At 36.1% G+C, this 18,489-nt stretch overlaps 1 protein-coding gene across 1 annotated transcript in view; it reads right to left on the reverse strand.

Annotated features, from left to right (window-relative positions):
- Positions 1 to 18,489, reverse strand: part of LOC117316646 (solute carrier organic anion transporter family member 4A1-like) — a 46,336-nt gene that overhangs the window by 4,833 nt on the left and 23,014 nt on the right. The window contains exons 6-12 of the mRNA XM_033871331.1: positions 16,495 to 16,610; positions 15,764 to 15,943; positions 5,761 to 5,850; positions 3,658 to 3,862; positions 2,534 to 2,687; positions 1,958 to 2,127; positions 670 to 734 (exon numbers count right to left, since the gene is read on the reverse strand). Of these exons, the coding sequence (XP_033727222.1) occupies positions 670 to 734; positions 1,958 to 2,127; positions 2,534 to 2,687; positions 3,658 to 3,862; positions 5,761 to 5,850; positions 15,764 to 15,943; positions 16,495 to 16,610 (980 nt within the window). The remainder of the gene's footprint in view (positions 1 to 669; positions 735 to 1,957; positions 2,128 to 2,533; positions 2,688 to 3,657; positions 3,863 to 5,760; positions 5,851 to 15,763; positions 15,944 to 16,494; positions 16,611 to 18,489) is intronic.

Here is an 18,489-nt window from a genome sequence, read left to right on the forward strand (position 1 = left end):
AAATATTTATCAATTATGGACTTGTTAAAATAAATATACAATTATATGAACCTGTTAAAAATATCAATGTGCCTTATTCTAGGTCAATATAACTTTTCAGGTTTATAAAATCATGTTTTTAAAAGTCACTAATTGTTATATCAAACATTATAGATATGAAAACATCATGAAAAAGGTATTAGCTATATATGTGGGCAGTGTAATTATAATTAAGGCATGGAAATTTAATATTGACCTCATAAGAAACTAATAACCTGACGTGTCTAATGATATCAGGGAATCAAAATTATAAATCATTAACTCCACATGATTATGACCCACCAATGAGGATAAGGGGAGACAACTGTGATATATGTAATACATTTAGATACCTGAAAGCTATTTGTTCAATTTGGGAAAAAGTAAAACAGTTTGAGATACTGCATACATGTATTTATATTCGTGGGTTAAATTTCTAAGGGCTTACACAAAGTTTAGAGTAATAATGATGCAATTTTCATCGAAATTATGAAATGGACCAAACATTTCTCTGTTGGTTTAAGGTACAAAGCATTTTCTTGTTTGCAACTTTTCTTTCTCTCTATCCAAGAAAAAAACCAAAAAGCACCCCCTCAAGAAATCAAATTGACAGTGAGTCAATTCATTTTTAGTATTTTACAGAATACATACCCAGACACCTGGCAATAATCCACTGTATACCTAGGGCAAAAGATCGTTCGTCTGGAGGCACACACCTAAAATAAACAAAATACTTGTATACAGCTACTTCATAATTCATTATCAATGTCATCTGGAGGCACACACCTAAAATAAAATAAACAAAATACTTATATACAGCTACTTCATAATTCATTATCAAAGTCAAGTATCGGTCTTTCACAGCTAGCTGTATAACAACAAGAGCCACATGACCTTGACAGTGAAATGGGAATAAGAGTATTAAGACCAGGTGTTTCAGAAGGGTAAGTGTCTGCTGCTTCATCAATGACACCCGCCATACAAATCTAGGTCACGACACCCGCCATACAAATCTAGGTCACGACGACAACCGCCATACAAATCTATGTCACGACACCCGCCATACAAATCTAGGTCACGACACCTGCCATACAAATCTAGGTCACAACGACACCCGCCATACAAATCTAGGTCACGACGACACCCCCCACACAAATCTAGATCACGACGACACCCACCATACAAATCTAGGTCAGGATGACACCTGCCATACAAATCTAGGTCACGACGACACCCACCATATAAATCGAGGTCACGACGACACCAGCCATACAAATCTAGGTCACGATGACACCCACCATACAAATCTAGGTCACGATGACACCCGCCATATAAATCGAGGTCACGACGACACCAGCCATACAAATCTAGGTCACGACGACACCAGCCATACAAATCTAGGTCACGATGACACCCACCATACAAATCTAGGTCATGATGACACCTGCCATACAAATCGAGGTCACGACGACACCTGCCATACAAATTGAGGTGATATGTCATGTCATATCGTTAGATTAGGACAGTATAATTAATGTCCTACCTTAAGGTGGCTGTGACTATACTCATCACATCGATCCTAATTAGGACTGTATTATTAATGTCCTACCTTAAGGTGGCTGTGACTATACTCATCAGATCGATCCTAATTAGGACAGTATAATTAATGTCCTACCGTAAGGTGGCTGTGACTATACTCATCACATCGATCCTAATTAGGACTGTATTATTAATGTCCTACCTTAAGGTGGCTGTGACTATACTCATCAGATCGATCCTAATTAGGACAGTATAATTAATGTCCTACCTTAAGGTGGCTGTGACTATACTCATCACATCGATCCTAATTAGGACAGTATAATCAATATCTGACCTTAAGGTGGCTGTGACTATACTCATCACATCGATCCTAATTAGGGCAGTATAATTAATGTCTTACCTTAAGGTGGCTGCGAGTGCTGGCATGCTTGAGGTGAAGGTCAGCAGCATAAGTAATCCAAATATGGGCATGAAGACTGGCAGGAGCCAACAGGCAGTTTCACACTTGCCATCGCCTGCCTGCTGACTGTCCTGGGACGTAGGGTTTATACAGCTGCAGTTATGGTATACCTAATAACACGTACAGTATCATCAAAACATTTATTCTTTCAAAACAAGTACGGAACAAATATAATTTTTATGATGTATAATATCAAGCTGGGATAGATTGAAGGACAGATGGAACATTCACAAGAGAGAAAACCAGAGAATCAAGAGAAAATCTCGTCGTGGTTGGGCCTGAATGATTTTCATACATTTTTACAGCCTATAGGAGAATGGTGAACTTCAGTTACTTTGGTAAAACAGAAGAAACTATGAGTCTGAAACATGTGCTTTTTATTGGCAAGGTTCAATCTATAACATTTGCTTTCTGCTTGAATCCTTCAGTCTTCAGAAATTGATGTGCCCAGTGGCGGTATTGTAATTGACATTATGACATGGGAATTAAATTTTTATATTTGTTTTGTATACTTACCCGAGAATTCATGTCCCCGGTAACGGTGGTACAGCCTGCGTGACAAGGAGAGAAGTACATACTTCCGTCACTCCCGCACACGGGGTGATACTTCTCGTCATGTGAACAGTCACATGACTGATGACAAGCTTCTACTGCTCCGATACTACTCGTCCTGGTCGAACATAAAATCATCTTTACTAGAGAATGTAAAGTGTATAAACTAACCTCAGCAAAACAAAATCAACTGAGATCCCAGATATAGCATACTTATATATCAGGAGTATATTGATAAAGCATTACTCATGGTGGTTTGTAATTGGTCTTTGTCTCTTATGGTTCATTTATACAGATATAGTGTCATACCTCCTACAGAAAAGAAGCTGTGATAACCTATATAGGGGTTGACTCACCCCTGTAGTGTATACGTAGGGCAGGGGTAATAATAACCCTGTGAGGGGCAAAGGGTAACACCTTGTGGTAAAGCAGGCCAGGGGGGAAGGAGGTGGAGGTGTAATAATTTAACCCCTGTTGGGGTGGAGGTGCAGTAATGGAGTAATTTAACCTTTGAGGTAAAGAAACAGGAAGAGGGCAGGTGTAACTAGCATTCTGGGTACTGCTAAAGCAATACATGTCCACTACCTGCTCCAACTACCTTGACCCAAAAACTCTGAAATTTGCACTAGATCTGTTGCTACTGATAATAAAGTTACATACCAACTTTAATCAAGATACCTTGAGGCATGGCTGAGAATAGTGTGGAAAACTGAGTGGACGGATGGACCGGAGAAAAATGTGGAAAACTGAATGGACGGATGGACCGGAGAAAAATGTGGAAAACTGAGTGGACGGATGGACCGGAGAAAAATGTGGAAAACTGAGTGGACGGATGGACCGGAGAAAAATGTGGAAAACTGAATGGACGGATGGACCGGAGAAAAATGTGGAAAACTGAGTGGACGGATGGACCGGAGAAAAATGTGGAAAACTGAGTGGACGGATGGACCGGAGAAAAATGTGGAAAACTGAGTGGACGGACGGACAGACGGGAGGAAACCTATAGTCCCCCTGGTTTTACTTGTAAGAGACTAATGTAACCTGTTGGGCTGGAGGGTAATTTTAACCATTGTGATATAGAAACAAACCTGTTCTGCATTTCCCTGTATGGTACATTGACCCCTGTGAATGCCTGGTTTGGACAATGTATGATGAAACAAAGTGCCAGTATCAGAGATGGTAGTGTCAGCCCAAGGCACAGACGGATGATTCCTTTCATTCTAAGCTTGTACCGTTTCACCAGGTACCCTCCGAGGAATGTACCTCCGCCTCCAGCGGGAATCGCAGCAAAACCTAAAAAATAGAAATGATAAAGTTTGTGGAATAATGTTAATTATTAATGTTGATACAGCTGGCCCTGAATTTATCACTATTCCTTTTAACTTGAAAATTTTCCATTGAAAAACAATATTGGATTTAAGGGGGGAAAATTTGGTTGAAAACTTATCCTAAAATTCTGTAATGGTTTCCTTTAGAAAATTTAAAGGAAAAGTAAGGAATCTGTGGCATGAGAAAGAATTTATATATGTGTTTACAGATGTAAGAGTAATCTTTATTTATCTTGCAACAATTGAGAAACAAGTTATGTCAACTTATAATAATCACGCTTGTTGGCTCCCTGGATGGAAGCACCAGAGGGGTCTTACTATGGGAGGAAACCAGAGTACCCTGGGAAAACCCCCATGGTCAGGTAAGTGACCTCATAACTTCACAAGTCAGATCAGGCAATTGAACTCGGCTATGTAGATGAGAGGTAAGTGTGTCAAACACCAGTGTACCACTCAACTAGAGACATGGTATTGTTTGTGTGTTTGGGCTCACCAGAAAGTCTCATTGTGCAGATGATGATGTATTGCATGTTCATATACTTTCATTTTCCAATCATTTTATATAGAAAAAATCTATGTCTACAGATACAGCATCGCTTTGTGTGTTTGGTCTCATGATTAAGTGTGCATATGATGTATTGCATGTACATGTACTTTCATTTTCCAATCATTTTATACAGAAAAAATCTAGGTCTACAGATACAGCATCGCTTTGTGTGTTTGGTCTCATGATGAAGTGTGCATATGATGTATTGCATGTACATGTACTTTCATTTTCCAATCATTTTATACAGAAAAAATCTATGTCTACAGATACAGCATCGTTTGTGTGTTTGGTCTCATGATGAAGTGTGCAGATGATGTATTGCACAGTATGTGGTCGGCATGTGCACAAAGTTTTTGGTGCATGCATTATCTCACAACTATAACAAATGCTCTGTTACACTCAATTAACGCACTTCAGACCAGAAATATGCATGTTTCTAGTTCAGTTTTTTTATCGCGTAACTGGCCTTTTCTACCCTGACATATGACAATATCATATTAATATTGCAAGACACATGTCATAACTCTATTGTGACATCATAATAAATATGACATCACACTATTGTCTCTGTTGAGAAAAAACAATACTGTCAGAGTCGAAAATTTGCCTGTCTTATTTAAATACACCAGTAATTTTGTGAAAGCTTTATTTTTTATCGCCATATTCTATCTAATAAGCGAACCTCCCCCTATACAATCGCCATATTCTATCTAATAAGCGAACCTCCCCCTATACAATCGCCATATTCTATCTAATAAGCGAACCTCCCCCTATACACACCCCACCTTTTTCAGGAAAATAGGATAAGTGTGCTCATTGAAACCTATAAAGACTTCCTTACCTCACTGATCTACTAAAATATTGTTCAGTCTTTTAACTAAGGATTCTGGATTGTTTTTGCTACATAAAAGTACATCTAAGTAAATAACAAAAAAGTTGTTCTTTTTTTTAATGCATGGAAATTTTCCTGTACATGATTTTATTGAGCACACTTCTTTTATGTTTTTTTTTAATACATTGTGCACTTATTAGGTCAAATACGGTTATATAAATTAAAGTTATGTGATAGACAGAATCTTACACTAGTGGCTCTGAAATGTATTAATGACACAAGCCTTCAAATGATTGATCTCATTTTAAAAAATTGGTCATTACCTTAACACTCATGTAAGATTATGTATATACATTTACATTGTATTTCACTGACTAAATGTATTTATAGCTACTTTTAGGGTTGCAGTGACCTTATTACAACCCTTTTTCATCAAGATATTAATATCATAATTCAAATCAATCAAAGTTATTTTGTTGCTCACCAACAAACATGGCTGCCGTTGATGACGGAATGCTGAACTGCTCCTGGATAAACTTGGGTGTAAAGGTAGCAAATCCAGCTAAAACATTTCCTGTAAAACACAAATATGCTTGTTTATACATGTAGGTGTATATATAAATGGTAATGATTCAGCAAGTTTAAGAGTCAAAGCATGTGTATTAAATAGAGGTTACACAACGAGTGGTTGTTGGATATGGAATTTATTTCATACGAGTAAGTTATTTTTTTAAAGTTACAAAAGACACGAGCTTTAGCGAGTGTTTTTTGCAACTTTTAAAAAATAACTTACGAGTGTGAAATAAATTCCATATCCAACAATTTCGAGTCGTGTGACCTGTTTCTACCACAATAATATCGGCTTGAATCAAAGGGAAACGTGGCCAAGTATAATTTCACGTATGCAAATAAAGTGTACCGGTGACGTCCGGAACCCGGTGATGTGACGTCATTAGATTATTGATGACGTCAATAACAATTGCAGCTTGGGTCAAAGTTCACCGTGTTAGCCAATCAAAATGCATACAGAGTTTATACCACGTGTGGTATAAACAGATTGTTAATCAACAGCTTAAATGATTAACTGATGGTCTGAGAGTTGAATAACACAGGGTATTGTGGTAGAAAATATCTTGTTCAAATATTCTTATGTAATTTTATGTCCTCTCTCCACAAAGGTTAGGCATAAAAAATTCCCTTTGTTTGTCCAGTTACAAAACTTTGTAGAATTCTTTCTTCACTCATTAAAAGTGATATTTTACATGAAAGTTTGTTTGGGCTCAAACAACATCACTTAGCAGTCAAATTGGATTTTTTTTTATGTTTTATTTTTTTTTCAGCTGTTTACACTGGGAGACACGAATGTACTAGTTTTTTCATATTTTCTACTAATTCTGAAATTTTCACCAATTTTACCATAAAAGATCTAATTTAACCCAACCCAGTCCATTTTTTCAGCAACGTATCTAATTATGAATTTTCATGGCTAATTTTCGACGGTCAAAGCTAGTTCTGTGAATCATATCCAATTTAACATGACCACCGTCTAATTCTATCGAGCTATCTAGAAATCATGAACTTTAAACTATTTATTTCATGACTATCTAAAAGTTTCTTACATCGACGAGTTCTCATGGAATATGACGAGATTTCCCCCGACATTCTAGAAATGTCCGACAGGGTCTATTTTGTTCTCCACTGACGCTAATTCTGCTCCTCGAATCTAATATTGACGGAGCAATCCAGTTTTCGTGAAAATCGCCTAATATTAAACGTCATGACGAATATTGCGAGATTCGCCTCGGGCGGTTCTGTCGCGCGGCAATACCAGCACTGCCAGCCGTAGACTACTTTACCTGGACAGCAGCCATCCGTGACCATCGAGTCCCGCGGCTAGCCTCGACTTGGGAGCGCTCAGCCGTGAAGCGGTCCTACCATAATCACCTATACTTACGATGTCGGTACCGACTCAAATGATACAGACGATTCGTTCTTCCACAATTAACAATATTATCGGAAATAAATACACTACATTTAACTAAATTTCATACGTCTAATTTAAAAATTCGTATCATGACAGGAAGGTGGTATAATATATATAAAGGAGATTTTTGCAATGAAAGTATTGGAGACGAGTTCCATCATCTATTTATGTTAAAGTGTACCCTGAACGAAAAACGATAATCAAATATGTTATTCTTTGTAACCACCAAAGAAGAATGTCGCAAACCGCATCAAAATCGGTTGGCCGAGTGCCGAGATATCGCACATCGAAGTACGCGATTTGCACCTGTCGATCGACTGCTAATCAGCGTATCGGTCAGTCACGCTGATTTGGAACTCTTCAGTCTATGACGTCACAGGTTGAACAGAGTGACTGGTATGGTGGCCAGTAGCATAGAGGACAGTGTGAACAGTATCAGTACAAATATGTTTGAATACGATCTGGACATGAGATTTGAGGTTGTTGAATTTGGCGAATATTGCCGACGAGAAGTCGGAATCCAACAATATAAGTTTCAGTTAAAAAAAAAATAATAACATAGTGAAATTGACTCTGAAAATGACCGCTTGGTTTACACAGACTGGTGTAATAATCGGTCAATCACCAATAAATGTATATTAGTTATGTGTTTACCATTTCTTACTCGTTACCAAAGAAAGCAACACAGCATAAACATTTTAAACTAAAATAATGTGCCATTTCATTCGCAACAATACAACAGTTCTGGATACTCTGGTTTGTGAGAAAAGACGAACACACGTACAGTAAATTCAAGCGTTATATTCTATGCAAAACCCGCTTTAGTCATGAAGGACACTTAATTTAGAAAGTAATATATTATAATCATCATGATCTACAATATACTAAATCTCTCTCCCGTATGAATACCAGTGTTAAAGTCTACAACAAACTTCTACATATACAGATTTTATCCCTTATTTTACATGTCATGGTCTCAGGGATCAAGGACGATTAAATGCTTGAGAAAGACATTATTTATATACGATCGTTGTCAGTGAAATTATATAAAAGTGATTCGCAACAATTATAATATAATTGATACTTTCTGTACAGGTATAAAGCTTAGGTACTTATTAAAACCATTATTTTAGCTCCGTTTTTAATGATAAAACACAAACAATTTATTTCATCGTGACTAATCATAATTAATACTAAAATTTATAAACTCGTAATGATTTTCGTGTATGATTTTTTTTCCCTCCAAATTTTATGTATTTTTTTGCTTTTATTTTTGTAATTGTGTCATTATTATGAAGTGATCGAGACCCTGGTGGTTTTGCTTTCAATTCGTGTCGCAAGTCATATCTTCACTTAAAAAAGGACTTTTAAAAGATGTATAAACATGTTCGGAGAATTACGAATTCTCAAGTTTGAATTGGTTAGTATACCGCTAAACAATTACCAGGTGTGAAATTACGGTCCACAAGCTCATCACACCTGGCACTGCACCACAGGTGTCCGTGATTTCTGGTGTTCTATAATCAGCACACGCCGTGAGTTCACGCGTTTGGTTTCTGTGCACTTCAAAGGAGTTCCGAAAACATGGTTTTACAGGTTGTTTGTACATAAATTGAGCTTGAATTTAATTAAGAATTGCGTTTATACTATAGGGAATACATTTTGTTGAAATCAAACACATTATTTTTGGAATTCAGTGAGTTTCGTTTTCTATACAAACGAAAAAAAATCATATCTCAAACGTTTGTCTATAGAATAATTAACCTAAATTACCTCATTCATATATGTACCCATGATGTTGAAATTTACTCTATGAATCTTGTCTGGGATTTACTGAGCTTTCATGGACACGTTTTATCAATTGCGGACAATTACCCAAAAATCACAAATAACGGTATAATTTCTGTTTTGGCTAATAAAAAAAACCCAAAATGATTAGCATTTATTTCACATCTTGAATGAATTGCATTTTAAACTTGTGTTACTAGAAGTATTATAACCGAAATCAATACTGGTACATGTGTATGTAACAAACCTGTCATGCCCCCATAATAAAGGCTATATGATGTAAGTCATTATAAACGGCCGGTTATTCAAATGTCATACATGTTACAACGACCCGTTAAAATAAAAAAAATATGAATAAAATATTTTAATATAAATGTTATATACGACCTGTTATAATAGAAAATAGGTAAGATGATACTCGTTGTATTTGGCCCGTTATAATAGAAAATTAGTAAGATGTTACATGTTGTGTATGGCTCGTTATGAGAGAAAATTAGTGAGATGCTACATGTTATATATGGCACCGTTTAAAAAGAAAGTTATATGTCCCTGGTTTCGGTAGCACTTGTTATTAACTAATTAACAAATATAACTCAGAGAGTTTATTCAGCACTTTCCTTTTTTTGTCTTATTCGCATTAATTACAGGCACGTGTTCACGTTTGTTTCTATATATTTCCTATATGGCGGCTCCGATCGTGTTCAACCTGTGACGTCACAGGTCAGAGGTCACCAAAACGAGGTATTCGGCTTTGGGCTTCAGGTGTGTTTTCGAGAAAAATCACAATTACTCGGAAATGGGTCGGCCGATTTTGATGCGGTTTTCTGCATTCTTGTTTATTAATCAATACCAATAACATATTAAAATATAATTTTTCATTCAGGGTACACTTTAACATATTGAAATGAAAATTATTCGTTCAAAATGCATCCCACAGTATTACTGTATTAACCCAAGTATTCATAAAATGAGAGGTCTAATATCTATATGTCATACATGCAATTACTGAGGGTTTATGTCCCTGTTGTAAACCTATATTATATTACCTAGCAGGAGCTTGATTATCAAAAGGAGAACGATTAAGGAATGAGCATGAAAGGACAATGATAAGATGAAGGAGCGTGTAAACGTAGTTAGTTTGTTCTAGGCAGATATTATGTTATTGTGTGTAAATCAAACAATTTTTGTTAGACATAAATTCATTTTTGTATAATTATCTGTATTCCTTTCACTTTCTCTCTTTAGTCTTCCTTTCTAATTTGTCAATCGTAAAATTAATGTAAATGTCCATTGTTTGTGTCACATTGTTGTAAAAATGTTTGGAGGAGGGGGGTTTAATAAGTTGTATAACTTCTGCCCAATCCTCATGCCTACATTTCAAGCAATAAAAAATATCTTTAAAAAAAAAAATACTATATTTGCTTGTATATTTAGGTAAATTACATTTTTACTTTATACATGATTCCAACAAGGAATATGTAAGAAAACATATTTAAATATCTTGCATTTCTATAGCAAGTTTGCCTAAATTGTCTTATTATTTAGAAACAGAACTAATGGAATCCCTATGATGTCGCACACATCGCTCGGCGACTCTCATCAGGCAGAACGTTTATCATTTGTTGACCATTCAGTGTACAGTGGACCCGCGATAATCCGGACGCCGATAGTCCGGAAAACTCGCAGTCCGGACGGAAATGCACGGGAACGGATTTCCGTAACGTTATTTGTACTCACCAGTCAGGAAATTCGGATTCCGATTCTGGAAGCCCATTTTGGGAACGGAACGTACTTTTCATTAGTAAATTTCCCGCAATAATCCGGACGATTTTTTCACCACGAGGAGAAAAAATGTCGGGGCAAGTCAACCGTGTCGACAGCTGTACAGACTATTGCTTGACACTGTGCGTAGTCATAGCGACCGCTGCCAGGTCATAGCCCCGGATGTTTACCTGTGTTACAAAGTGTAACTTTTGCTTTTATAACGGTACATTACTTTTTCTCTACGACCTTTTTAAACTTTACAGTATTAAAGGATTTTATAGTATAGCCTGGTCTTGCTTTTATCAACTTGACGTACAATATCTATTATAGTTATTTTACAGACGGCAACTTTTATAGGATCACATATTGCTATTTCGTAATTAGCAAGAATTTACGCACAAACATACAGTACGTGATACCATAATTAATCAATCTCAAATACATGTAATAAATTTATGATCGGTAATTAACATCATGAACACTTGTATTGGGTAAACACGGATATCGGCTTTGTAACACCGTTACGTGAAAAGACGACTCATTGAAAGATGCACGTTATTAATTACATACACATTTACGTATTAAGCAGTGATCACAAGAACTGGGTTGATTACACACAAATTAGTCAATAGTCGTATGATACTTAATTAAGCGTCACATTGTTAAGTTAATACGGGTTCAATAATTATCGGACTTCATCGGTAGTTCTCGCTGGTGTAGCGTACTTTTAGATATATAGCTTGGGGTTTCTGGTACGTAAAAATCATAAAAAAACATGGACTGATGGTAAGTTGTAAAATCCGGGTCTTTTATTTAAGGTATTTAACGTTTGTAATTTCTACTTGTTTGTGAACCTCCGGGACGTGACACATGTGTGGTGTTTGTAGGACACATATGCCCGCTATAAATAAAACAACTTTCACTTTACATGTTCTTTTAAAAACAAAGTTTATTTTTTACTTTCTACAAAAGAAATCAAAAATCATATCAGAAACATAAGTATATTTATTGTTAAAAAGTCTGACAATTAGACGTGTTTATGAAACGTCCCGGATTGTATGTAATCAAGGGAGATAACTTTTACACGACAATTTTTTTTACCTGGTAAACGAAATTCGGCAGTCCGGAAAACTCGTAATCCGGACGGTTTGGACTGGGAACGAAGGTGTTCGGATTATCGAGGGTCCACTGTACATCACAAGTTTGAATACAAACGTTTGATTCACGGTATCGGAGACATATGACATATCTGACGGTATTATAAAGATGAACGTGTTTTTGATAATATCTATATAATTGTGCATGAACATTTTTGTACGTGTATATGTATTTAGTGAAAATATTCTATTGTTCTGTGTAGGGGGGGGGGGGGGGGGGGGATCATATGTATAAATATGTGTAGGTTATTTTCGAATCCCATGAGATCCAAATTGTACATAATATGTATATATCTAACCCGTACTCCACTTTGTGTTTGTATTGCTGTTATATATACCAATACAGCTTACCCGCTAATCTGGACGCCGATAGTCCGTAAAACTCACAATCCCGACGGAAATGTCGGGGAACGAATTTCCGTAACGTTATATTTGTACTCACAAGTCCGGAAGTTCTGATTCCGAATCCGGAGCTCCATATCGGAAACGAAATGTTAGTTAAGTAAAATTCCAGCAGTAATCCGGACGTTTTTCTCATCACATAGATAAAAAGTCTGAGTTGGTCACCCGTGTCGACAGGTGAACAGGTAGTAGATCGCGGTCGCTTGACACACAGAGTAGTCATAGCAACCGCTGCGAGATCTTAGCCCCCGTCATTAACCCGTACAATTTAGTTTTTGTAACGGTACCTTGGTTTTCTATACAGCGATCGAATTAATTAAAGGATTATAGACCGGTCTTGTTTTTGTTTAAAATGTTTATTCAATTCAATCCTTACGACTTATAAGCATGCTGAAAATGACAGCATACAATTTTTTATCTTCACTATTTTTAAAATGCAATTTAACGAAAGATAGACAGCATCAATATACAATGTAATGACGATACAGATGTTATGACATTTCTGAGCGGTAATATCGAATGAATGAGTGGTGTGTGGAGTATACAATAGTGTAGTCATATTGCAAACATAGAAACTGATAAGAGTGAAAACAAAAACAGCTAATTCAGGCGATATCTAGAACGTGCTGTAAAACACAATTTCAAATTCTCTGATATCAATATATGTTATTCCGAAGTTAGCACGTACGAATCCATAAAGCTATATAGGATTATCACTGATCATATATAAGGAAAGAATATCTTTAATAACACGAAACGTTTTATCAAATTTAAAATTCTTTATTGACTTTAGGCCATACGGCCCATAAGTACATATTATAAACATATTATTATTATCAGGTGTTTCACAAATTGAATTAAAAACATCGGCTTGGAACGACGACGCTTTGCTGATAATACTACTGATAAACCGTAAGGTTTAAAGTAATAAATGAATTGAATTGAATTGAAAGATTTTATTATATAACACAGTTGTTTTCTTTATGTCAAACGTAAGACATGATAGTTCAACACATCTTTTTTTTTTTTACAAATCTTCTATTTCATGTTTGATTCATAATGACTATACTGGTCACACTATACACAACAAAATATGCACAGAGAAGTCGGTTTCAACATGTTACATGAAATGCATACATATTATACCCTCGGCGTCATTATAAATGTATGGATAATAAAAAACAGTTCAATATTCAGTAATAAACATCTATAGAATATCGGAGACACTATATAGGATTTATAGTTTAGTTGTTTTTCTATATCTCATCAGAGACTTGTATATCACAAGTCTCTAATCTCATCGATGTGATACATACAGTTTCAAATTTTCTTATTAGTAAGCTTGTATATATTAGAGCTCGGATACTGTAACCCATTGGTAATTACAATATATATAACCAGGGACGTATATAGTGGATATATAGGTCTCTGATGCAGGCATCTGTTCCAAAGAAGATGTACTTAGAGGTTCGGCAAATAACAAAAATGTTGATACCCGACAATAAACGTAAAAGATAACGTTTGTACCTTCGAAGTCTTATATTGTAGGACTAATATACTTGTCATGTTAAATACAGAACCAGCTTATAGTTCATCCCAAAAAGGGGGCGGGGATTTACCTGTGCTCTCGCCTAAGGCAGGAAGCCAACCAGCAGGTTCAATTTAGAAATGCCCCAGGCCTTGTAATCAACAACTGTCCAGGTGTCCTTGTGAAGTGGATGACAAGAGGTTTTCGATACAATATTCTTTCTTTTATTAATACAATACAATACAATACAAAATATTTTATTAACGTGTCACGTGTCAATATTACAGATATATAAAATACAGTAGAAGTCATAAAAACTTTACAAGTTGCATTAAAATTATATTCACATCCAGACTTATGAGACGCAATATAGTAAAAAGTTCTGTTAAATATAGGTAAAACAGGATCTTCTGCGATACATCAGATAGAGTGAAGAAGCTAAAATAGGCTGAAGATCATCACTTGTCATAAGATAATGAAATTGTTCATATGGGTTTAATTCTAAAAAGTTTGGACAATAATTGCTTGCTTCACTAAATAAAATTCGCCTAATATCTGAATAAAACTCACAGTCAATTAAAAAATGGCGCTCGTCTTCTACTAATCCTGACTGACATAAAATACATTTCCTCTCATGTAATGCTAAGGGAGGACGAGAATACCGGCCTGTCTCTATTTTCAATTTCAAATTACCACAACGGAACTTGGCTAACGTTTGCCTATGCTTAAAATTTACAACAGTATATATATATGATTCTGGGGTAAAAACAGATTTAAACGTACGGTAAGTACGCAACTTAATCGTTTATTGATACAAAATTTGCCTCAATTGAATAACAATAAATATGTTATCGTCGTATTGTGAATGTAATACTTTTATTTTTTCAGGTGTCTTATGATATTGATGTACATGCAGCACATTAATGAAAATTTAACTGGAACAATCTGCAAAAAAAGTGAATGTATCGTATGTGATATCAGAAATATAGATATACATCATGTGATATACATAATGTATGTATCTTATCGTGTATGTATCGCATATTTATAGCTTGAACACTTAATTCGAGTTGGTACCGACACCGTATAGGTGATTATGGTAGGACCGCTTCACGGGGAACGCTCCCAAGTCGAGGCTAGCCGCGGGACTCGATGGTCACGGATGGCTGCTGTCCAGGTAAAGTAGTCTACGGCTGGCAGTGCTGGTATTGCCGCGCGACAGAACCGCCCGAGGCGAATCTCGCAATATTCGTCATGACGTTTAATATTAGGCGATTTTCACGAAAACTGGATTGCTCCGTCAATATTAGATTCGAGGAGCAGAATTAGCGTCAGTGGAGAACAAAATAGACCCTGTCGGACATTTCTAGAATGTCGGGGGAAATCTCGTCATATTTCATGAGAACTCGTCGATGTAAGAAACTTTTAGATAGTCATGAAATAAATAGTTTAAAGTTCATGATTTCTAGATAGCTCGATAGAATTAGACGGTGGTCATGTTAAATTGGATATGATTCACAGAACTAGCTTTGACCGTCGAAAATTAGCCATGACAATTCATAATTAGATACGTTGCTGAAAAAATGGACTGGGTTGGGTTAAATTAGATCTTTTTTGGTAAAATTGGTGAAAATTTCAGAATTAGTAGAAAATATGAAAAAACTAGTACATTCGTGTCTCCCAGTGTTACATGATGCAATTTTTTAGGGGCAAACTTAAAGCGCATTTAGGGTTGTTCTCCAATTTTAATCAGAGCTTAAATGGGCATATACTATATCTTTTACTAGAAATTTCTGTAAAAACAAAAGAAAAACACAAAAGCAAAAATATGTTTTCTAATCTTTACTCAGAATAAAACTCTTACCTTCACAAGCAGCAGCCAAGTTGAGGAACATGAATGTAGGATTCAACAAAAGGACGCGTAGAGATGTAAAAATTCTTGTCACTTTTAATTTCTTTTTCTCCGGTTCATATTCTGGCTCCGAAGGTGCCTGTTTGGTCTGATAAACTTCCATCCCTTGTTCTGCCCGGAACCTCCATGATCCTGTCCAAGGGAAATATTAAGACACATCTACTGGTACATACATTTAAAATGTTCTACATCTCCAACAAAGAGTCATTATGAATTTGATTGAATACAAGAATAAGCTGTAGTATATTTTTATACAATAAATTACATACTTTATGCTATTATAACATTCCTTAAGTTTGATCTCTAAATTTAAAGTGAGTAAATAATTTCTTGCATCACAAAGAAATTCTATCGTATCTATATTTGGTATTTAAGTTTCGGTTTTATAAGCAATCATTTTGAGGAAAGTGTATTTTTTTTCATTTTTTGGTGTTTATCAAATAAATTTCTATATTACGGGTGCCACATTATGCTTTTTGTGACAGTCTATACATTTTTGGCAGTTAAAAATGATTATATTACCGAGATTAATAGACATAAAGCTAAGAAAGAATTGGCTAGCTGACCAATAATTCTGTAGAGAATCATTGAAGAATTTTTTTTTTTTTTGGTCACCAAACTGTCAAATAATATTACCAGGACCAATGATAGATTGATTTAAGTGGTTACCATTGGTTACATACCTGGAAGGTTGCTAGGGAAACCACAGAGAGGAATGGCCACAATGAACGCAAGGGCAGCACTAAAGAGGAAACCGACCCACCAGGCACCAACATAGCGAGGTCCAGAGGGAGACAGGCTGCAATACAGGATACGACCAGATAATTGGAGGTCACATGATCAGATAAAAATGTTTGGACAGTTTTAAAATGATGAAATTGGGAAGTTACTGTAATGGCGTGATTTTTTTTTTTTTTTTTAATAGTTCAAATTTTTTTGTTTACCAAAAATTTGAATTGAAATGATGTAATTCCTACAGAAAATGACAAACAGTCCATATTGATCTGGAATCATTTTGTTTTTCAAAGAATTTTTTTCTTTTAATTTTTTCTCTTAATTTTTTCACTACTGGAAAAAAATGAAACTGAATTCTCATGAAAAAAATACTTAGCATAATATGCTACACAAGTTTTAAGTATATTTCCTTCTTTCTTTTGGAAAAATTAACTAAATCTTACCATTTTTGTATATATAGACTATTACGTACAGGGAAAATGTGCCACATCTCTATATAAACAAAGTAGGGTTTCCATAGTATCACAAAAACATACAGTGGACCCTGCCTTAAAGGCCACCTGTATTTATCAAAACCTGTCTACTGAGGACACTTGTATTACTTCCAAATTAACACAATCTGAGGGCAACAATTTAGAAAGGCAACATTCTCCATCCCATTGAGTGATCTTAAGATGTTTATTTTCTCCCATCGATCATAGTTGTCTCCCATTTTACTTGTTCGAGATTTCTTTGTCACCGTATGGTGTAATATCTCTGTGAACCCCTAGGGTATGTTCTTGCAATAATACAATGACGTCATGGTAACAATACAATGACAAGTCAACAATACAATGACATCATGGTAACAATACAGTGACATCATGGTAACAATACAATGACAAGTCAACAATACAATGACATCATGGTTACAATACAATGACATCATGGTTACAATACAATGACATGTCACCAATACAATAACATTATGGTAACAATTAAAATACTCATCCCCTACATTGAGGATATGACAGAGAAATCTCCAACCCTCGAGGTGATATACTAGATTGTCTAACCCACGACAGAACCTCGGGATGATATATTTGATTGTCTAACCCACGACAGAACCTCGGGGTGATATACTAGATTGTCTAACCCACGACAGAACCTCGGGGTGATATACTAGATTGTCTAACCCACGACAGAACCTCGGGGTGATATACTAGATTGTCTAACCCACGACAGAACCTCAGGGTGATATATTTGATTGTCTAACCCACAACAGAACCTCGGGGTGATATACTAGATTGTCTAACCCACGACAGAACCTCGGGGTGATATTCTTGATTGTCTAACCCACAACAGAACCTCGGGGTGATATATTTGATTGTCTAACCCACGACAGAACGTCGGGGTGATATACTAGATTGTCTAACCCCCGACAGAACCTCGGGGTGATATACTAGATTGTCTAACCCACGACAGAACCTCGGGGTGATATATTTGATTGTCTAACCCACAACAGAACCTCGGGGTGATATATTTGATTGTCTAACCCACGAGAGAACCTTGGGGTGATATATTTGATTGTCTAACCCACGACAGAACCTCGGGGTGATATATTTGATTGTCTAACCCACGACAGAACCTCGGGGTGATATTCTTGATTGTCTAACCCACGACAGAACCTCGGGGTGATATTCTTGATTGTCTAACCCACGACAGAACCTCGGGGTGATATATTTGATTGTCTAACCCACGACAGAACCTCGGGGTGATATACTAGATTGTCTAACCCACGACAGAACCTCGGGGTGATATTCTTGATTGTCTAACCCACAACAGAACCTCGGGGTGATATATTTGATTGTCTAACCCACGACAGAATCTCAGGGTGATATACTAGATTGTCTAACCCAGGACAAAACCTCGGGGTGATATACTAGATTGTCTAACCCAGGACA

This window comes from Pecten maximus, chromosome 18 (genome assembly GCF_902652985.1).
Source record: "Pecten maximus chromosome 18, xPecMax1.1, whole genome shotgun sequence".
Classification (NCBI taxonomy): domain Eukaryota; kingdom Metazoa; phylum Mollusca; class Bivalvia; order Pectinida; family Pectinidae; genus Pecten; species Pecten maximus.